The sequence below is a fragment of the Pelobates fuscus genome, chromosome 5, assembly GCF_036172605.1.
Source record: "Pelobates fuscus isolate aPelFus1 chromosome 5, aPelFus1.pri, whole genome shotgun sequence".
NCBI classification, from domain to species: domain Eukaryota; kingdom Metazoa; phylum Chordata; class Amphibia; order Anura; family Pelobatidae; genus Pelobates; species Pelobates fuscus.
In genome coordinates this window covers 148,856,602-148,879,640 of record NC_086321.1, presented here as the reverse complement: position 1 = coordinate 148,879,640, position 23,039 = coordinate 148,856,602, and the positions used below count along the sequence as shown (strand labels likewise).

Sequence of the window (23,039 nt, the reverse complement as noted above, 5' to 3'; positions counted from 1 at the left end):
CACAAAGCCCCCTGGAGACCACCCCACCTACTCACAGAACGTTACTGTACACAGACACTGCATTAACTCCCCCAGTGCAGTAGTTATGGTTTAATGACAATAAATGGATAGTTTGTGTCCAGGACTTGGGTACTACCAGATCCCAGATCATGCACTATAACAGGTGTTAAGGTTTAATCTGATCATTTTAATATTTAATAAACCGGTGTTTCTGTTTACATCTGATTCTATTGTGATCCATTACCACGAACTGCTAAAGGTATTAGTAAATTAATAAACTCTGGTCACTATGACTGCCAGCTATGCTATTTATTTTTTAAACCTGGATAAGTATTTATACATGTTGTTGGGCAATACATTAAAATTGCTACTATGTAGTATTCATGTTCTGTAGGTTTCCCCTGAGTTTAATGACTTGCTTTGCCTCCTGCAGCATTTGAATATGCATATAAGTAATCTGTGTCCAGTAAAACATGTGTCTGGCATCCCTACTTGACAGCGAGGAGGTACCCAACACACTATATTTCCCCAGCCGGAACACATTGTGCGCTGACTTGTTTCCGCACGGGCTCCCTGTCTGAGCGCACAGTGTGCCAAGCTGTGTGAGCTGAGGTTAAAGCCTAGTGAGTGGAGAGTCTTGCTTTGCAGAGTTCACAGCCACTGTCAACCATGAATCCTGCCACATGTAACACCTTGCTGCATGTGTGCAGGCAGAGCAGCAGGAATTGGTGAGTACACACTAACACTATATACTGTGACTGGATCTCAGGGATTTCTGGTGACCTACTTTCTGCTGAAATGTCATTGCAACTTCTCAACATGTCCCATTTTGTAGCATAAAAAAAGGACCAAGGTTTTATTAAAATTGCCTTGGACACAGGGTAACAAAGGTGACAGATGCTTGAACAGTAAAAATCAAGCAGATGTGGGGTTTATTGATTACAGTGAGAATCCTGGGGAATAAGCCAGAGTTTTAGTTCACAGTAGTCCAGCTCTAAAAATTCTTGTATAATTAAATCATTTTCTACTGTTCTGGCTATTCTAAAATGTGTAATGTCTTCATAATTCCTGGTTTATCGCTAACAAATACAATTCTGCAATAGCCCATTCGATCTGTATGGTTAGTAAGTGCAGTAAAGAACATTACTCAATGTTTCCCCAGTTTAAAGTTTTATTTGAGTTGATGCATACAAGCAGAATGATTGGCCATAAAGTAGATTCGCCACTTAACCTCCCCCACCCCCTACCCAAAAAGTTTTATTTTTTTTTTTTTTTTACCATTTGATAAAGATGGAATCTATGAAATGTTCATTAAGATTGTGCTGGGATTTCATTGAAATACCAATTTCCTAATCATTGAAATTTCAATGCAATCTACTTTTTGTCTTATGGTAAATGCCTAACTTGAGGAAAGACTGAGCTACCACTGCCAAGTTTTATCATTAAGGCTGTGGAAATAAGGATTTGTCTAGACAATACCTATGGAGGCTGTTGTGTGATCCTCTATATGCAAGAGTACTTAACTGATGTGGGCTGCTGGTGGAAGAAGCACCAAGATCTTTAAGGTGGCTGTGCCCACAGGGTCAGCATCAGTTAAGTATAACTCCCCAAGCGGTGATGTCACCATTGGAGTCTTTGCAAAATGTGCAAAGACTCCAGAAGGTGACAGAGCTACTTTAAAGGGTTACTCCAAGCATCTTGCGATGGTTCGCCACTTACTGGATGCAAAGTCCCCTGTCATGGTTGGCTAACCAGCATCTGGCATTTGCAGAAACTGGATGCCTATGTAGCTGGTTATTTGTAGGCTGGTTGCTATCAGCCAGTAAATGAAGCTAGCCTTAATATTTCTGTATGTAGACTCTAGGGTCCATGGCAACTTTAAAATTCTGATCATGGTGGTAGGAGTAACTTTGAATCCGTATAACATTTTAGACACTGGGGAAACACATTTTCTGTTCTAAAAATGGTATAAAGTACTAACATGAAAAAGCCCATGGGAACCAGTGGGGTCAGCAGGCACATTACATAGGTGGCTATTCTGCTTTTTCATTTTTGCACCTTCTTTTTAGAACTCTTCTAATTCTTTTTTTCAGCTCAGAAAGACATGTTGATACTTTTAGAATTTTTTTTTTTTTTTTAGACAATCTTTATTTTCGTTTTATATTTGACATACATCAAAAGGGTGATACAAGTGTACATATATCAATGGACTTAGAAAACAGGTTAATTGGGTGAAACGTTTAACATCGATTTAGGGACAACAGATTCAACTAGTCACTCGTTATATATGCACAGTAACATCCAAATAAGGTGAAACTTGTAACAGGGATTACCTCCTATCAAATATGGGTGACAGCAATTGTACAGGGAAACGGGAGCTCGGGGCGTCTCTACCTAAGGGGGCGCTTAGGAGCTTTCCTCCGCTAGCGGGTAGGACGTTCCGTGGGCGGGATGAGGAGGTCAGTACCTCAGGAGGATTGCTCGGTTATCCAGTTGCATATAACCAGTGAGATTAATTTTTCAGTCAGATGGTAAGTGAGAACCGTCTTGTTTGTCAAGTTGTTGCAATCCTCCTGTCTGAGGGTAGCACGTTTGGGAATACTATATCGGTAGTTCCGGTCCCCTGGGTCCGTTTTTCGGGTACCAGGTCATGTCTGGGTGCGAGTCGCACGTCTGGAACTGTGCGTGCGGTACTCAGGCAATGGGCCTGTGCATAATAAGCATTATCATTGTCAGTGTCCGGTCGTCTCAAGTCCATACAAGTAAGTAGCCGTAGGTATAGAGTCCGGTGGGAATTGGAACATATGAACACAGGGGACGTCTAGTGGGGGTGGGCGTTTATGAGGTAGGGGTAGTCCTTACTCAGTCGACTGGATATCTGTCCATTGTTCGGTCAGGGGGGCATGACAGGGGAGGGGGGGGGAGAGGAGAGGGGAGGGGGGGGGAGAGGGGAGGGGGGGGGAGAGGAGAGGGGAGGGGGGGGGAGAGGAGAGGGGAGGGGGGGGGAGAGGAGAGGGGAGGGGGGGGAGAGGAGAGGGGAGGGGGGGGGAGAGGAGAGGGGAGGGGGGGGAGAGGAGAGGGGAGGGGGGGGGAGAGGAGAGGGGAGGGGGGGGAGAGGAGAGGGGAGGGGGGGGGAGAGGAGAGGGGAGGGGGGGGAGAGGAGAGGGGAGGGGGGGGGAGAGGAGAGGGGAGGGGGGGGAGAGGAGAGGGGAGGGGGGGGAGAGGAGAGGGGAGAGGGGAGGGGGGGGAGAGGAGAGGGGAGGGGGAGGGGGGGGAGAGGAGAGGGGAGGGGGAGGGGGGGGAGAGGAGAGGGGAGGGGGAGGGGGGGGAGAGGAGAGGGGAGGGGGAGGGGGGGGAGAGGAGAGGGGAGGGGGGGGAGAGGGGAGGGGGGGGGAGAGGGGAGGGGGGGGGAGAGGGGAGGGGGAGGGGGGGGAGAGGAGAGGGGAGGGGGAGGGGGGGGAGAGGAGAGGGGAGGGGGGGGGAGAGGAGAGGGGAGGGGGGGGAGAGGAGAGGGGGGGGTAGAGGCCTCCGGCTTCCCGCTCCATCCATCATAAGGTACCACAGCCATGGCGCCCAGGTGCGATCGCATTTCTCTAGCCTCCCGTAGAGCGCTGCCGTGAGTGATTCCATATGGTGTATCTCTCCCACCTTGTCCAGCCACTGCCAGAGGGTAGGCGCATCCTTCTGTTTCCACCTAGTTGGGATTATTGCCGCTGCCGCGGACAACGGGTGTTTGAGTAGTGATTTTTTGTATGTGGAGATGGACATGTCTGTGTGGTGAAGGAGCATAGTGAGGGGTTGGAGAGGTACGGTAATATCCGTTATGAGACGGATGGTCTCCCTGATCTCTGACCAGAAGGGAGTGATATCAGGGCAACTCCACCAGATATGAATAAAAGAGCCATCAGGGGCCCCGCACCTCCAGCATTCGTTTGGTATACCTGGGTCTATACGGTGTATGATGTCCGGGGTTCTATACCAGTGTGTGAGGATTTTAAAGCTAGTCTCCTGAAGCTTAGAGCTGATGGAGCATTTGTGAGTCAGTATTAGGATCTTGTCCCATTCCTGCTCTGTGAGCGTGGTCCCTGTCTCTGATTCCCACCTCGCGATGTACCTCGGGTGGGGCTGATGTTCGCCGTTGAGCAGGGTCGCATATAGCTGCGAGACCCCCCTTTCCGGATGGGTTTGTGCTATACAAAGGGATTCGAACTGCGTGGGCGGTCTGGTCAGGCATTGTTTATTAGGGAAGGTCGCGTAGTAAGCTCAAATTTGGGCGTAGTGAAAGTGATCTACTCCTGTTGGTATCTTGTCCCCCAGTATGTCAGTGAGAGGTCTGAGTTGGGTACCCCGCAGCAACTGCCGGAAGCTGAGCCAGCCAGTGTCTGTGAAAGCGCGTAAGTCTGAAGGTGTGAGTCCCCCTCCCACTTGTGGGTTATGTGTGATGGGTGTAAGGGGGCCGTCGGTGGTGGTGAGTTGGTGTGTGAACCGTAACTTACACCAGACTCGTAGTGTGGCGTCGGTCAGGGGATTACCTGTTCGTAGCGCTGTTAGAGTGAGTGAACTGTGCCACAGGCGGGAGGGGAGTGTACCTCCCGCCTGCGTCCGCTCCATGGGGACCCACAGTTTGGCCGTGGGACGTGCGTGCCAGTCAACAACCCTGAGTAAGTGTGCCGCATGATAGTATCCCCGGAGGGATGGGAGTCCCGCGCCTCCTTTACTTTTAGGGCGCTCTAGGAGCTTCCTGCTTATTCTGCTTGCCTTACCGTTCCAAACAAACTGCCGTATTGCTGTGTCTAGTGTTTGGAAGAATGACCTGGGTATCGTAATGGGGATGGCTTGAAACAAGTACAGAAGGCGCGGGAGTATATTCATCTTCACAGCGTTGATTCGGCCGAACCAAGAGACGTAGAGGCCCTTCCAGCGATGTAGATCCGCCTGAAGGACTGAGAGGATGGAAAGGAAGTTTAACCGGAACAAGAGTGTTAGGTCACTGGGCAGCCAGACGCCGAGATACTTGAGTTTCGTATCACACCAGGTAAAGCGAAACTGCGACTTTAAGTGCGCGACTCTCTCGGCGGCGAGTGAGATCGGCAAGGCTTCCGATTTGCTGAGGTTTAGCTTGAGATTGGAGATCTCACCGAAGATTCGGAAGGCTCGGAGGAGATTAGGGAAGGAGACCGTGGGGTTGTCCAGAAAGAACAACATGTCGTCGGCATAGGCGGCAACTTTATGCTCTGAGTGGCGGTGCCTATACCCGGTGATTCCCCCGTCCCTTCTGACCGCCTCTAGGAAGGGTTCTAGAGTGAGGGCAAACAGGAGGGGGGACAGGGGGCAGCCCTGTCTGGTTCCGTTCCGAATGGCGAAGGGGGCTGAGAGACCGCCGTTAATCCGAATGCGGGCCGTCGGGTTTGTGTACAGGGCGAGGATCCACGAGCGTATGTGGGGGCCGAACCGCATGTGACTGAGGGTGGCTTCGAGGTACTGCCAGTCTACCCGGTCGAAGGCCTTCTCCGCGTCTGTGGAGACCAGGATTAGGCTTTTATTTGTCGATCGAGCAGAGTGGACCATATGTAGGGCTCGGATGGTGTTGTCTCGAGCCTCCCGTCCCTGAATGAACCCCACCTGGTCGGGGTGGACCAGAGTGGGGAGGACGCGGGCGAGTCTCACGGCTATGGTTTTTGCGAAGAGCTTAAGATCGGCATTGAGGAGCGAGATCGGTCTATAGCTCCCACATTCAGTGGGGTCTTTCCCCTCCTTAGGTATGACCGTGACCGTGGCGCGGAGGGAGTCCGTCGGGAACCGCCCACCTTCCAGCAAGGAGTTGAGACCCTGTAACAGATGTGGTAACAGTATGTCTTTGAACTTTCGCAGGTATGAGACCGTCAAACCGTCGGGGCCCGGTGCTTTATTCGATTTAGAGCTTTTTAGTGCGGCGGCGAGTTCCTCCCCCGTCAGAGGCTGTTCTAGCTCCTCGGCTAGCTCCTCCGGGAGCGTCCGGCCTACATGTTCTGTGAGGAAGGCATTTATGTTGCGTAGGTGTTGGGGTCTATCTGAGCGTCGAGTTGTGGTATCTAGATTATATAGCTCCTCATAGAAAAGCCTAAACGTTTGCAAGATATCCGTCGGTGTCCTTCTCAGTGTCCCATCCTTCCCCTTAATCTGGTGGATGTGGTGTTGTCTCCGTCTCTGCTGCAGTGTGCGGGCTAGTGTCCTACCGCATTTGTCAGAAAACTCATAAAAGTGTCTGTGGGATTTGCGTATGGTTTGGAGTAAGTTCTGGGATAACAGGTCTCTAAGCTGCCTACGTGTGTCTGTGAGGCGTCGGTAGGTATCGTCCGTCTGGTCACTTTTATGTGTTGTCTCTAAGGTGGCTATTTCGCGTAGCAGCTCCTGCGTTCTGGCTGAGCGCTCTTTTTTTCCGCTGGGAGCACAGTTTAATCATGTGTCCCCGTATTACGCATTTATGCGCCTCCCAGACCGTGAGGGGTGCAGTGTCTGGCCTGACATAGTCTTGGAAGTATTGGGTCAGAGTTTGGGTTATTTGTGTGGCGGTAGCGTTGTCCGTCAGTATAGTTTCATTTAGCCTCCAATGGCGGTCACTGGGTTTGAAAAGCGGTGACTTAATAGTGGCTCGGACCGGTGCGTGATCAGAGTCGTGCTGTAACCCTATCGAGGAGGACATTAGGAAGGGGAGGTATTCCTGTGCTAGGAAGATATAATCTATTCTGCTATACCTATTGTGTGCTGCTGAGTAGCATGTGAAATCTTTATCATCAGGATGCGCCACCCTCCAGCAGTCTACCAGGCCCGATCTGGACAGGGCTTGCTTAGCTTGTCGGATACAGTGCGGGGGGATGGTGCTAGAGCCCGCGGAGGAGTCCATCCGGGGGTCCAGGGGGATGTTGAGGTCACCGGTTAGGATCAAAGTTCCCTCCCGGAACCTCTCCAAATTCACGAGGGTTTTTGCTAAGAATCGGTGTTGCCCTTTATTGGGGCAATAGATAGTGGCGAACGTGTATTTGTGATCAGCTATCGTGCCTTTAACAAATAAAAATCTGCCCATGGGGTCAGCCTGTGTTGCTGAGCTGAGAAACGGGGTGTTGTGGGAGAAGATGATGGCAACCCCCGCACGTTTAGCATCGGGTGGTTAGCGTAGAATCCTAATGGGAATCTCCTGTCTTTGATCTGCGGAGCATCACCTCCTTTCAGGTGTGTTTCTTGTAGAAATGCTACTGAAACCTTTTGTGACCATAGTGTGTGCAGCAGATGGCGCCTTTAATTAGGGGAGTTGAGACCGCGGACATTATGTGTCCGCAGGAGCAAAGGCGAGGGTCTGAAGCCCGACGCCATGTCTGAGTGGTGGCACCGTACTCTCGGAGGGAGCGGAGCGCCGGGGGTAGGGAGGAGGGGGAAACGGGATGTAAAGGGCAGAGAGGGGCAGTCGGGAGAGGGGGGGGTGGGAGAGGTTAGGGTGCTAGCCCGTGGAGGGGCTCTGGGGTATAGGCAACCGTAGCCCTAGGTCTAGCTAGGGTGACCTAATTTACAAGAGGGCCGGTCGCAGGGGGTCACGGAAGTCTGGCGAGTGTGGTCTGTCAGGATATACCAGGGACCGCGGGCCCTCGGACCACGTTACCGTTCAGCTGGTCTACTGGGGGTCTCGTTAGTAATCTAGTGTGGGCGGGCTGGGAATTTAGTCCGGGCGGGATTAATGTGTATCCCCAGGGGCGTCCGACCGTAGACCGTCAGTTTTGTCAGAGCATCAGGGCAGCGGGCACCGGGGAGGGGGCACAATGTCCTATGCTATGTCTCTAGGGGGGTAGCGACGGCAGGGGCTGTCCAGCCATGCCGTGGTGGGTCGGGTGTAGTGAGTGAGTTCGTTTCCCGGTTCATGAGCCGTCCCCGGGCCATCCGGGGTGGTAGTGGAAGGGGGGAGGAGGGGGGGGGGGGGTCGGCCTGGCACCGTCTCAGCTGAGGAAACCCGGAGGGTATGTCAGTCGAGCCAGTCCAGGGATCGTCTCACGCACCGGCAGGATTATTCGGGTTTTCACAAACGGTACATATCATGCAAAGTCATACGTTGCTCTCGACATTCCCATTAGATTGAACCATGCCCAGCCCCCCCGCCCCTATAACTCCCCATCCCGAGGCAGCGCGGGCCCTCCCACGACCAGCACGGGCGGCCCGCTCAGCCCCGGGAGCGAAAATACGACAGCAGCATGGCAAGCATAACATAAGAGCATTTAACGGAAAACAAACTCTATGGGTGCGTGGGGGCATGTGAACTGATATATAACAGAACTGGGAGACAAGCATGTTCTACACAATACCGTGGTTAGACCAGATCACCTCAGGGAACCCCCCCTCCTCCCCCGCTAAGGAATCATAGGAGCATCTTATCGTATGGGTGGGGAGTAGTTGGTACCCGTGGGTTAAAGTGTCGCAGCGGTGTGGCCAGCAAATCTGCTAAAAGTGCTAAGAACCCCAAACAATAAGGTCAACAGACAGCATGCGGGTGCGTAATAAACAGGGCAGGTTACATTTCACAAAACATGTGACATTCCAGCCTAAGCAAATAACCCCCAATATTCCCAAGCCCCCGCCACCCAACCCTGGTTCAGTGTGTGTCCACTCAGCTCCAGTTTATGGGTTATCATGCGGGTCAACAGTTACTGGTGAGTTGGTCGGCGGGGCAGGAGGGGAGGCAGACCTTCATTAAGTTGGTCCACGAGAAGGATCCAGGGCAACGGCATGTCATGTGGGGAAAGCAAAGTCAGGGTGCCTCATCTCAGGAACCCCGGTAAGGTGAGTTCCGCTACACGGCTGACCCGGGAGGTATTGGTGAATCCCACGCCCGTACCCCACCCAAGAGACAGTCAGATCGTAAGAAGTGCAGGCCCACCCCAAGAACCCGTGGAGTTCAGAACTATAGGCCCCAGGCCCCCTTACCCTTGGCAGGATGGGAAATGTGGCAGCACCCCAGTGGATGAAAGTGTGAGTACTTATCTGGTATCGCGAAGCCATGGGGTAACCTCAGCAGGTTAAGTCTGTGCAGGAGGGCAGGGAAGCTCCGGGGCTGGGGTCTGTGTGGATCAGTCTATTCTTCGGGTCCATCAGGGCCTCCCCAACGCGTAGGCTGTGTGTCGCTCCGTGCCTGGCTACGTAGCGGAGCCGGTACTTCAGGATGGTCCGGACGGGCCGGAGGCTGGTCCAAGATCCAGTTGCGGATGGAAACCGGTGGCAAGTCCATTGTCCTCAGGAAACTGGGTACGTCGTTTGGCCACCTCAGTGTGCACCACGTGTTCCCTCGCTTGGCCTGGAGGCTGAAGGGAAAGCCCCACTTATAGGGAATACGTTTTTCTTGGAGTACATGCGTGAGAGGCCTCAGAGCCCTTCGTGCGTCTAAAGTGAGGGTGGACAGGTCCTGATAGAGCGAGATAGTGGCCTCTTGGAAGGTGATGGTCTGAGGGCGCGCCGCTCTCATAATGGCGTCCTTGAGTTGAAAGGACAGGAGGCAGCAGATCACATCTCGTGGTAGGCCGTCTCTCCTGGGGGGACGCAGGGCCCTGTGAGCACGTTCTATTTGAAAGTCCTCCGGGGCGTTTTCGCCCAGGATGTGGGTAAATAACTGTGTGAGGGCTGAGGTCAGGTTTTCTTGGTCAGTTTCTGGCAGGCCTCGAATTCTAATATTATTGCGTCTCCCCCTGTTATCCAGGTCCTCCACTTGCCTTCGGAGGTCAAGCAGCACAGAGCCTTGCCTCGCTGTGGCATGGTCTGCCGATTGGGAGTGTTGTATGGCCCTGAGGTTCTCCCCCTCTAGTTCTGTGACTCTCTCCTCTAGTGCTGAAAGGTCTCTCCGTACCTCCTGTATCTCCTCTCGTATCGCCGACCGCAGCTCCGCTACTAGGGCAGTCTTATCGGACTTTGAGAGCATGTTAGCTGAGATGGTTGCCAGTTCGGCAGTGATCCTAGCAAGAGGGTCTCCGCCCGTCGCCCCTGGCTCCGAGCTTGCGTTACTCTCCGCCCCTGGGGAAGCGGCCGCCATCTTGTCCGCGTGCCTCGCGGGACTGGTGCTATCAGAAAAGGAGAGGAATTCATCTAGCGGACCGGCGGTTTTCCTTTGCGGGCTGGACCCAGAGGGTCCCGGGGTGCCCTGGCGCTTCGTTCTACCCATCGTTGTGGTGTAGTGTGGCATTGATATGGGGCTTTGTGGTCCGAGGCGGCGGAGCTCCTGTGGTGTGCGACTCACTCCATGCACGGCAAGCCACGCCCCCCGATACTTTTAGAATTTTACTCCCTAGGAGAGGGTGTGAGTATGATCAACTTCTCTACAGCTGCAAGTGTTGCCAAAATAATCGTATTCCCTTTTGTCAGTGAACAGATATTTCGGGTTAAAAGTATGATCGATTGATAACTTACCTAGGGTCTACCAGGCACCGTTCTAGGAGAGCCAGAAGCGCTGGCAGTGCAGGGCTTAGCTCATAGGTTGATAGTGATCAGCTGATGCTGTCAGCCAATGAGCTGACCTTGCAGGAGAGTACTTGGCTCAGGAGAACTTTGGCAACTCAAGCAAACTGTTTCATTGCTTACATTGGGGTGGGAGGGGAAAGCACCAGGGCACTCAGGCACCCTAGACATAACTATAGTGGTTATGTTCCTTGGAGTGTTTCATAAATAAATCTAGACAATAAGGAATACTTTTGAGTGTATTTGCATTTTGTCTCAATCTTTCACATTGATGTTTTTAAAAGAAGAAAAAAAGTCCACACTGCTCTTTTATTGTGGCGGAAATAAAACCTCTACATCATTTTATACTTGTTTGTATCAAAAGGAAGAGCTCCAGCTTTTCTTAATGCCTAAAACACTCGCATAATATTACTATTATTAATGATATTGCTTGTACTCTGTTTTATTTCAGAAAATGTTGTATTTGTTTTCATAATATATTTTGTGGATCAATGTTGTCTTGCAGTCCGCCATGGGTATTTAGAAGAGAGAGTCACTGGCAGACATCTTTGCTGACCCTGCGTTCAACTCTTCCCATGAGGTAACCTAAATTTCTGCCTTTTTTTTTATAACCCTGTTTATCGCTCTGACAGATCTGTAAATAAACACTTTGTGTAATCTATATAGTTCTACATTGTTGAGATTGAGCTACTGTAGGATTTCTCTTGAAATTGGCACTTGTATAAAATAAGCCTGAGGAGACATGCAGTTAACCCCCAAAGAGGGCTCAACATTTCCACTTACTAAAAGCCATTGTTGAGTAGAAATTCTGTGTGTGTCAAGGACCTTCCAGGCATGCAGTGGCAAGTAACTTTTAAGGCCTAGCTAGTAGTGTAGAACTTGAAATTGTTAGCCCCGCCCTAAAACTCTTTAGCAAGCTGAAGTGCTCTAGGTGTGTGGAGTGTCCATTTAAAGCCCCTCTTCATCTCGTTTTCCTGACCCACAGGGCAGAGCCCAGGAAAAAGAAAAAGGTGGATCCAAAACGAGAACAGGCTGTTAGAGAGCGCATGAAGAAGAAATTGAAGAAACTGGAGAGAATCCCCCCTCAGCTTATCCCCATTGAGGATTTCACAAGGCCTGCAATGCTGCTAGATGATACCAGGTATGAAGCAAATTATTATTACTGGTCTTTATAAAGTACCAACATATTCTGCAGCACTGATTATCACAGGCATTTATAAAATGCCAACATGGTGACAAATCACCGCAAATCCTATTTTTGATCGCAGTATTCATTATGAACACAGAAGGCAGCATGCTCATATTATTCCTGTTTTTTTTTTTTAAATCATTGTCTTGTTTTCATGAGGTAGTTTTGGTGTATAGATCATGCCATCTGCCATTTAGTAATTTAAATGACTTAGTTTATGAAACCATAATCACACTTCAAACTGATCATACAGCTCAGTGTGTTTACTTTAGAGTTTTCACTTGCTGTAATCTCCCGCTTCTGATTTGAACAGTTAGAATGCTCACTAAAGTGTGGTTAGGGCTGCAAAAAGGTAGAGAGCAGGGGCATATGCTAAACCCTAAATCCATGTCAGTGAGCTAAAGCTGTTTTGATGATTAAAAGGAATCTGTAGTGTAAAATATATATATATATATATATATATATATATATATATATATATACGCAAATGGTGATTTACTGTGACTTTAAATAAATAAAATGTTGGTGGTGGGGGGGACCGGAGGTCAAAAGGAAATAAACTACTGTCGTATATAAATAAAATGATGGTGGTGGGGGGGACCGGAGGTCAAAAGGAAATAAACTACTGGCGTATATATATATACACGCCAGTAGTTTATTTCCTTTTGACCTCTGGTCCCCCCCACCACCAACATTTGATTTATTGCACTTCTAATGGATGTTACAATGGCAGCCACTAGATTGTTCTTCCACAGTGATAACCGAATCAGACTTGGTTCTTGACATTCAATGTCACACTCCAGAAGGACAATGAATGTCCTCTGAGGCTTTTCAAATAAAAGCATTGGATTCAAAGCTTCTCATAGAGAAGCAATTTGATTGATGGAGCTTGGCACATGCACTTCTCGTCCACGCATTAGCTTGGACGAGAAGTTGCAAGGCGTTAACATACTAGATTGGGCAGCTGGAAGGACTGTTTCAGCATTAAAAAAATAAAATTAAAATAATTATATATATATATATATATATATATATATATATATATATAAACTGCAAATATCCCGCACTCAATGTACCGGTCTTGTGCTTGCCTCGGTGCTGCCTCAGCCTTCAATATATGCAGATGAAAAGAGTGCACTCGAAAGGTCTTCTTAAAGATATAAACAATTTATTGTGCCAAACTTCAAAGACATACAAGTCGACGTTTCAGTCCTCGTAGGACTTTTTTCAAGACAATGAAAGGCGGAAAAAAGTGATTTAAATATACCTTACAGGTGATTTGATTGGAGAGTAGGTTATATGAAAGAGAGGCTGTGCAAACGTGAAAGTGATTACTCAACTTTGAAATAGGGATTAACCCCTTAAGTGCCTAATAGAAAGGCCTGTAAGTGAGTGTGGTTACGGCCAAATGTCTAATAATCTGCTCTCGCAGACATATTAAAATACAAGGATAAGAGATATCGAAGCCACCTTAGCATGACAAAGTATTTAAGAATCTATTTGAATATTTAAGCAAATTTGTTAAACAAAATTAAGCAATACCATACGATTGCTACATTTTTAAACAATAACATAAGATGGCTGCGTTTTTAAATTGGAATTCCAAGTGCCAAGTGGTTGCAGACCTAATTATAGATACATTGTAGAAAAAACTTCAAAGTATATTTGAATAACCCTAGGGATACTATGTATATACTTGATTGTATTACAAATTAACGGCCATACAGTCTATGGAGTATAACAGGAGTATCCATAAGCTAACATACCTAGCTAAATTAGAATTAATATATGTTTGATTTAACGAAAGTCTCATGAATTAATCACCAATAATGGTTTCTCTGTGACCTTTAGTACAAATATATACCAATTACTATTATTTACGGAACTGTGGCCTCTTTATCTTTTCGGGATAAAGCAGCTGAGTGGGTTGATCTCATTAAGTCCCCCCCGGGGACAAAGTTCCTAATGTGAAGATCCAAAAGGCTTCTCTTTGAAGAAGTAGGACATCTCTGTCACCCCCCCTGTTCGGGGCCGGAACATGTTCAATGCCCATAAATTTCAATGTGGGCAGTGTATGCCCTATTTCCAGAAAATGTTTGGCTATGGGGGTGGTTGCTATGCCGCTGGATAACGCTGTCCTGATGGTAGATCTGTGTCCCCTCATGCGCTCCCTGAGGTCATTGGACGTTTTGCCGATGTACATGAGTCCACATGGGCAGGTGATGCGATAAACTACGTGTGTAGTGGTGCACGTGATCCTTTGCCGTATCCTGTATTCTTTACCTGAGCGAGGATGGTAAAACGCTTTGCCCGGGGTCATACTGTTGCAAGCCATGCACTTCAAACAACGATAACAGCCTGGATTTTGAACAGACTGATGCGCCATAGATGTATCTGTATGAACCAGATAATCTCTCAGGTTCCTGTTTCTCCTATAACTAATCATAGGGGTATTCTGGAATATCGTCGGTAGTGTCTTGTCTTTTTTAAGAACCTCCCAGTTGTGTCTTATTTTCTGGGACATCTCGCCCGATAGTGAATGGAACGTTTGGGGGAAGATCATTCTATTTTGGTTGTTTTTGATTTTAGGGCCATCAGTGTAGTTTTTGAGTGCTTTTGAATATGCACACTCCAGCATCTGTCTTGAATATCCACGTTGTGAAAATTTTTCAAACATTTCTTGCACCTGATTTGCTGCTTTTATGGAATCAGAGTTGTTCCTCAGTATTCTCATAAATTGAGATACCGGTAAAGATTTTATGAGGTTGGGTGGATGGTGACTACTGGCGTGTAATAACGTATTGCGGTCAGTTTCCTTTGCAAATAAAGTATACCCCAGCTTGTTATTTTCTATAAAGATACGAAGATCCAGAAAGTCGATTTGTTTGTTGTTAATTTGATGGGTAAGTCTTACTGGTGAATCCAATTGATTCAGTGACCATATCATGTCATGTAGACTTTGTTCCTCACCCGTCCATATGATGAACACGTCATCGATATATCTCAGGTATTTCAGAATATGATGACCATATTTTTGGAGAATGTGTACCTGTTCATATGCATGCATGTATGCATTAGCATACATGGGTGCCATGGGGGCACCCATCGACGTCCCGGATATTTGTATGTAGAATGCTTTTTCAAAACGAAAATAATTGAGTGTAAGACATAATTCCAATAATTCAAGTATATATTCAATCGGGGGCTCTATACGTTCTTGGTACTGTGTTAGTACTTGGCGCATCGCCTGGATTCCCTCCTCGTGGGGAATTATGGTGTATAAACTGCTTACGTCGATGGCTGCTAAGAAGACTCCTTGTGGGGGGAGTTCTATGGAGTTTAAGGCTGCTATGACTTGCGCCGAGTCTTTGACATAGGTAGGTAGTGACATTACCGGTTTTTTAAATTTTGTGTCTAACCATTTCCCTATGGGTTCTAGCAATCCCCCGATCGCCGATACTATCGGTCGTCCTGGTGGGCGCACCAGGTTTTTGTGAACCTTAGGCACTGTGTATATGATCGGGCACCGAGGGTGGGTTTCAAATAAGTACTCATATTCCGTAGTGGTGAGGAAACCTGCTTCTAAGCCCCTTTGCAATGTCTGTTGAACAACTTTGCTGAATTCATAGGTGGGATCTATTTGCGTGTATTCATAGACTCTGGTATCCTTTAGTTGTTTGAGGATTTCCTCCTTATAGTCGTCATATTGTTGGACGACTATAGCACCCCCCTTGTCCGCTGGACGTATGGTAATGGACATATCTTTAGCCAGGCTGTTTAAGGCTTCTCTTTCAGCTTTAGATAAATTCGGGCGTCTTTGGTTCCGGGTAGTTGTAACCTTCATTGTATCAAATTTTAACATTTGTGAAAATGTTTTTAATGTAGGGTTTAAGTTGGAGGGGTCAAAGGTACTTCTCATTTTAAACTTTTCGCTGTTCTCCTCAATTTGATGTTGTTGATTAGAATTTTTAAAGAAATCTGCTAAACGAAGTTTTCTGTTAAATTGAAATTGCTCAATTTCCCATTGGAATTTGTTAATGTTGGCAGTCGGAACAAATGAAAGTCCTTTATTTAGAAGCATAATTTCTGTAGTGGTGAGGTTTCTAGTGGATAGATTAATAATAGGGTTAACTAGCGTCTCCTTGGCGGTCGTCCCCTGTGTCCAGTGCCTTTTCCCTTTCTGTCCCCTCCTGGTGTAGTTTTGATGTTTGGAGGGCGCTCTGTGCCTTGGTGGTCCCCACTTGTTGTTTCTCTCACCAGGCCAAGTCCGGTTCTAAAAAAGACGTATTATATGATGCTGTGGTATTAGAGTAAGCTCCCTCTCTTTGCGAATCCTTGTAGTCAGAGTCAGATGCCGACTCTCCGGAGGTGAAGTCGACAGTAGATGCAATGGGTTTTCTAATTCTAGGCTTGTAGGTTCTATATGCGGGTCTGGTGTTATCTCCTGATAGCCACCTGTATACTCTATGCTCTGAGTAATCTGCTTGTACTTTGGTAAGTTTTTCTCTTTTAAACCTGACCAGGTCGTTTTTATATTGTTTCAGGTCTTCTGTTAGTTTCTGAATCAATGTGTCACAGTTGGGTGCTGTAATAGTAGTTGTATGCAATACTTCATAATTTGAGATTTTAAATTTAGTGATTTTTAGTTCACGACCTACCTCCTCGATCACCACCAGCATCAGGTCCAGGGAACACTTGTTTAGTATACCAATCCACTTCCGACACACTTCAGGGTTGTTTCTTCCAATAGTTGGGACGTTTTTAATCCGAAAACCTCTGGGGATTTTTTTCATGCGGTAATAGTCGGATAAGTAGGTGGCATGTAGTTCGAGATCAATTTGTCTTTGTTTAAGTTTAAGCAAATTTCTAATGACGTCCCGAGGTTCAGTAGATACTGGTAGGTCCGAGTCCGTTTGTGGCCACAAAATCGCCGCGGCTTCTGCTTCTGTATATTGCAGCACCTCTGCGTGGTCTGCATACGCTCCGGCTCTAGTCAGGAATTCCTCCATAAATCAAATCCTTGAAAACGATATGACTCTCCTGGGTCTGGTGCGTGGATTGAGCCCTGGCTTGACGAGCTCTCCGTAATCAATACAAACTGCAAATATCCCGCACTCAATGTACCGGTCTTGTGCTTGCCTCGGTGCTGCCTCAGCCTTCAATATATGCAGATGAAAAGATCAAACATATATTAATTCTAATTTAGCTAGGTATGTTAGCTTATGGATACTCCTGTTATACTCCATAGACTGTATGGCCGTTAATTTGTAATACAATCAAGTATATACATAGTATCCCTAGGGTTATTCAAATATACTTTGAAGTTTTTTCTACAATGTATCTATAATTAGGTCTGCAACCACTTGGCACTTGGAATTCCAATTTAAAAACGCAGCCATCTTATGTTATTGTTTAAAAATGTAGCAATCGTATGGTATTGCTTAATTTTGTTTAACAAATTTGCTTAAATATTCAAATAGATTCTTAAATACTTTGTCATGCTAAGGTGGCTTCGATATCTCTTATCCTTGTATTTTAATATGTCTGCGAGAGCAGATTATTAGACATTTGGCCGTAACCACACTCACTTACAGGCCTTTCTATTAGGCACTTAAGGGGTTAATCCCTATTTCAAAGTTGAGTAATCACTTTCACGTTTGCACAGCCTCTCTTTCATATAACCTACTCTCCAATCAAATCACCTGTAAGGTATATTTAAATCACTTTTTTCCGCCTTTCATTGTCTTGAAAAAAGTCCTACGAGGACTGAAACGTCGACTTGTATGTCTTTGAAGTTTGGCACAATAAATTGTTTATATCTTTAAGAAGACCTTTCGAGTGCACTCTTTTCATCTGTGTATATATATATATATATATATATATATATATATATATATATATATATATATATATATATATATATATATATATATACATACAAATGGTGATTTACTGTGACAATAAATAAATTAATTAATTAATAGTTGGTGGTGGGGGGACCAGAGGTCAAAAGGAAATAAACTACTGGCATAAAATGAAAATCCAATGCTTTTATTTGAAAAGCCTCAGAGGACATTCATTGTCCTTCTGGAGTGTGACATTGAATGTCAAGAACCAAGTCTGATTCGGTTATCACTGTGGAAGAACAATCTAGTGGCTGCCATTGTAACATCCATTAGAAGTGCGTATAGCCCCTTATTAAAAACATTGCTTTTTCTCCAAAACAGCTGTTTTACATTGCAGGAGCAAAATGCCAGGACATTTCACACAGATCACATTCTTGAAATGAAGGGGTCTGGGTGCCTGATGTGTCTCTTTTTACCAAGGCGAGTGTAGATGAATACGATTATTGGTTCCCCTTCCTAATTCTGTTCTAAAATGCATTCTTTTTCACTTCAAGTTCCAAAGTTTCTATACTTTCTGAAATGGTACCAGTGAATAGTACAAAAATATTTCAATGGTAGGCTCCTTTGGATAAACTTAAAAAAAATTAAAATAAAAAAAAACTATTTAGTAGATATATCCCCAATGAAAACACGAATGCAATCATTTCTGCATTTTTGTTTCTTCAATAGGGGATATATCTAAAACAACCTGCAAAGGCTATAGTTTTGCTGTCTGCAGCCTTTGCAAGCACTCTTCTTTTACCCAAGTCTACAAATTTTTGTTAGCATTAGTCCTATGATCGAAGAAAGTAATCCTTTTTTATATTAAAGGCACATTCCATCAAAAATTGTGCGTTGCACCCATCTTCCCACTGCCTTGCTAATACTATAAATCTTCCAGTTAGTTTTCTTGCATCTTAGCTGGACCAGTGATCCAGCTTACAAAAGTTGCATGATGAACTTCACATTTACCATTCTATTTTGTTTAGACATTCTTCATTTCCTCCTACTTCTTATTCATACATGCCTTTGATGATCAGTGCAAACTGTTTTTTATAGTTTGGTGTTATAACATTGAGTGACATTTTTAGAGCTTTGTTGGCATGAAAAATCTATTTCAGGTGCACTGTGGTAGCTAGCTTTTTGTGTCTTTGCCAGAGTCCGTAGACCCCCTCAGCTGCCTGTGGAAGAGCAAGAAAGGAGAGCGCTACTGATTAAGAAGTGGGCACTCCACAAGCAACAAGAACATGAAGCAGAGCTCAAAAGTGTGGAGTCGCTCCTGGAAGCTCAGCGTGAGGCTCTGCAAGAGCTGCGTCTGGAGTCAGAAGAACTCTACAATGCAGCCATGCGGTGCGACTCAGAACTTCTCCCTCTGGAGAAGCGGGGACCATGCCACACTCCTCCTATACCCCAGTACAGTGCCCCAGAGGGAAAATACAATGATATCACCAAAGTATACACCCAGTGAGATGTTTGGTGTGGGATCTGTGCACTGACTGTGTATTTTTTTTTTTATTCTCTATGGGACTAAAAGAGCTGCAGACATATGATTTTATTTATATATATATATAATAAGGAGGGACTTAAAAGTGATCCATAAAAGGGGGTGAACAATTATATTGATTTCTTAGTTTTTAATGTCAATGTATAAATACTCTTGTGTTGAATGCAAATAAAATCCAAGAAAGCTTGTTTTGGATGCAGTACAAACTTTGAAGCCTCTTTTTACACTGCAGAAAACACTGAGCATCTTCAGTCTGTAAACCAAGTGCACGTACATGCAGACATAATTATCACATACGCAGAGAATGTATTAATTCTGGCACACATGATTAAGCAGATGTTAGTTTAATTTATTCACTAACAAGGTACAAGGGAAAGCTGCAGGTCCCAACAGCAAATAAAAGCACAGTGTTAAAGGGACATTCGGACTCCTGAAGCACTTTAGCTTGCTGAGAAGCTTTGTGTGAAGAGTGTGTCCTATTTTTGTCATTTTGCACACAGTGCAATTAGACAAGTGGTCCTGTTACTTCCTGGTTTAGTTAGCTAAGGATAGCTAAACTGAAGAGGCAGCAATAGCTGTTCCCTAACTAAGTCCTCATGGACAACCAACAGTCCAGGTTTTGTCAGTATCTCCATTGGAATAAAACCGGGACACACACAAATCCTTAACTGTTTGTGGTCCATGAGGACTGTGTTGGGGAACACTGATTTAGAGCACCTGCCCTTCAAAGACTGAGCTGCATAATTTTTGTCCCTCTACTTTTTGAATTTTGACGCTTGGATGAATTTTTTTTTTTTTTTTTTTTAAACAAAAGAAAATGATTTACGTAAAGGACCACTATAGGCACCCAGACAACTTCAGCTCAATGAAGTGGTCTGGGTGCCAGGTCCAACTAGGGTTAACCCTGCAGCTGTAAACATAGCAGCAGTTTCAGAGAAACTGCCATGTTTACTTTAGGGTTAATCCAGCTTCTAGTGGCTCTCATTGACAACTGCTAGAGGCGCTTCTGTGCTTCTCACTGTGATTTTCACAGTGAGAAGATTCAAACATCCATAGGAAAGGATTGAGAAATGCTTTCCTATGGACTGATTGATCCTATGGACTGAATGACGTCTGAAGAGGGAGGAGAGTCCCCAGCGCCGAGGGAGCCCGGCGCTGGAGAAAGGTAAGAATTTAACCCCTTCCTCCCCCAAGAGCCCAGCGGGAGGGGGACCCTGAGGGTGGGGGGGGACCTAAAGACCCTATAGAGCCAGGAAAACAAGTTTGTTTTCCTGGCAATATAGTGGTCTTTGAAAGGGACACTAGTCATCAGAACAACTGCAGCTTATTGGTCTTTTCAGAGAAAATGCAGTGTTTGCATTACAGCCTAGTGATAACTTCACTGGCCACTCCTCAGATGGCTGTTAGAGATCCTTCCTGGGTTATGGCTGCCTAAAATGCATCCAAACATTCAGTGTCTCCACCCTCTGCATGCAGACACTGAACTTTCCTCATAGAGATGCATTGATTCAATTCATCTCTATGAGGAGATGCTGATTGGCCAGGGCTCTGTTGGAATTGTACTGGCTCTGCCCCTGATCTGCCTCTTTGTCAGTCTCAGCCAATCCTATGGGGAAGAATTGTGATTGGATCAGTCTACCACTTCTACTGATGTCAGCAGGCAGTTGGCAGTTCTAAAGGAAACTGGGACAAAGTAAGCAGCTGCAGACTTGAATACAAATAAGATTTTACTATATTTATGGAGGCATGAGGGGAACAGGGGGCTAGATGGTACATGTTTGTGTTCCTGACCCTATAGTGCTCCTTTAACTGTAACTGGTGGAAAAAACTATGGATTCAGGATAGCAGGTGCAAACTCTAAAATATGCTCAGGTGTTTATGTGCTGAAGCTTAAAGTGGATATGAGTATTTCGGAGGTCTCTGCATATTTCTCAGAGTTCCCTGAAATGGACAGATCTTGTTTGGGTCTGGTGGCTGTGCACTACAGGGGAGGCAAGTGTTACTTACCTACAGCTGTCTCACAGCTTCCGACATCTTCATGCTGCAGGTCTCTTCGGCTCCTGGTGCTTCAGCTGGCAGGAGACACGAGAGTGCAAGACTGAGGTCTAAGGTGGATTCTGCGCAATACTCCATAGAAAAATCCTGTGATGACTGCAGGGATTGGTAAAAGTTGAGAGGAGCTCCTCCTTTTCTCAACCTAAGGCTTTACCATAAGGCAAAAGTAGTCCCTAGTTTGTCTTATATTACATTTGGATTGTGTTGGAATTTCACTGTGACAAGAATTCTAACATGCTTTAGAATGTTTTGAGAAACACATATAATAGAATATTGGATTCTATAAAGTGGCCCAGCCATTTAAAAAAATTGTATTTAACATTTTAAATTGTCTTCCTCCGGTTTCCTCTCCATAAAGGGATCTAGTGCAAGGAAAACATTTTCCTGGCACTATAGGCTCTTGGAGTGCCCCCCTGCCACTTACCTTAATCCAGCATCTCCCCCGCTGACATCAGGTCCCGAGTGGTGTTGAATGCGCGGCCAGAGGCGCGCGCGCGCATTCAGTCTATGAAAACGTCCAGGGTCAAATAAGTGCTATAAGCGCCAAGATCTCCCCTCAGCTCAATTGGGAGGCAGCACTACCGAGGACTGGCGTGTGTGACGGGCATATTCGTAATGCCGCGTCATTTCTGCCAATTAGAGGAGGGTGAAGGATGTATGACTGACACCTCTGATCACCAATGTATACACTTCAGTGGGATTCTCTTTTCCGATGGTGGATGGCGGATCTGACGAACGGAATTTTCCGTGACATCATTTCCGCCAACCATGAACCGGTTTCTATACCTCGGAGCCACCAATGACTAATTGTTTAAATAAACAAGTATGGGTGGGAAAGCCAATTACCCAATAGGGGCTCCCCAACCACAGGTGTCCCTAGGTCATATCAGCAATTCAAGCAAATCCACATTCAGGATTGGCCAACTATACATCATGTGACTCTAAAGAGGAGGTACTAAGAAAAAGACTGAACATTTAAATGAAAAAGATTCCTGAGGCTACATCATAGTTGACTGAGGAAGCTCACAGATGAGTGAAACGTGTTTTGGCTGACTTTGGACTTTGTAAATTACATTTCCATTTTTTATTTAAAACCCACAATATTGTGTTTTAATTTGTAAGCAATAAATTTACTTGTTATACCATTTAAGTCCTTGAAGCCTCCCAGGAATTCTTAGTGGGAATTGCCATGCTGCTGAACACTCTCAGAGCCAGGTACTTAAAGGGACACTCCAGGCACCCAGACCACTTCTGGCCATTGGAGTGGTCTGGATGCCAACTCCCACTACCCTTAACCCTGCAACTGTAAATATTGCAGTTTTCATAAACCTTGCAGGGTTAACTCCTCCTCTAGTGGCTGTCTACTAGAGGGCACTTCCGGTTTTATAGCACAGATGTTCTGTGCTATATCATCGCTGGACGTCCTCATGCTATGTGAGGACCTCCAGCGTCGCTGAAATCCCCATAGGAAAGCATTAGGTCTCCCCCGCCGCAGGCTGCGCATGCGCAATAGGGCTACCCCGCCGCATGACGTCGGCAGGGGAGGAGCGTGGGCGGACCCTGAACCAGCGCAGAGGGACATCGGCGCTGGATAAAGGTAAGTAAGCAACTTGGGATGGGGGGTGGGAGGGAGAGGGGACCTGCAGTTTTCCTGGCACTGGAGTGTCCCTTTAAGGCTCTTAATAAGGTGAGTACAATACTTACCATACGTATATATACCGCAGTTTTACACAGTACTACTCATCTGGTCTATTTCCATTCTCTCCTGTTTCTTTGGAGGAATACCATCAAGGAAAGGGGTGTATTGCTGCCCAAAGGGCATTAAGGCCTATGTTACGGAGTCAATAACATATAGGCTCCAGACCATGTGAGTGGTTCTAGTTATTCCACTTTCATCACTTAATAATATATAAGACCATCTGCACTATATATTTAAGTGTTA

At 46.2% G+C, this 23,039-nt stretch overlaps 1 protein-coding gene across 1 annotated transcript; it reads left to right on the top strand.

The window, feature by feature from the left end:
* Window positions 1-568: 568 nt before the first annotated feature.
* Window positions 569-19,233, top strand: MRPL40 (mitochondrial ribosomal protein L40). Its single transcript, XM_063457039.1, has 4 exons — window positions 569-728; window positions 10,970-11,044; window positions 11,450-11,605; window positions 18,697-19,233. Exons 1-4 carry the CDS (start codon window positions 670-672, stop codon window positions 19,004-19,006), a joined length of 600 nt encoding a protein of 199 aa, XP_063313109.1. The 5' UTR covers window positions 569-669; the 3' UTR covers window positions 19,007-19,233.
* The last annotated feature ends 3,806 nt before the right edge of the window (window positions 19,234-23,039 follow it).

Bases quoted from the DNA above. Each gene is read 5' to 3' on its own strand.
- MRPL40 (XM_063457039.1), top strand. From the start codon at position 670: ATGAATCCTGCCACATGTAACACCTTGCTGCATGTGTGCAGGCAGAGC. The intron at 11,045-11,449 runs GTAACCTAAATT...CCTGACCCACAG, and splicing joins CGTTCAACTCTTCCCATGAG to GGCAGAGCCCAGGAAAAAGA. The intron at 11,606-18,696 runs GTATGAAGCAAA...TGTCTTTGCCAG, and splicing joins ATGCTGCTAGATGATACCAG to AGTCCGTAGACCCCCTCAGC.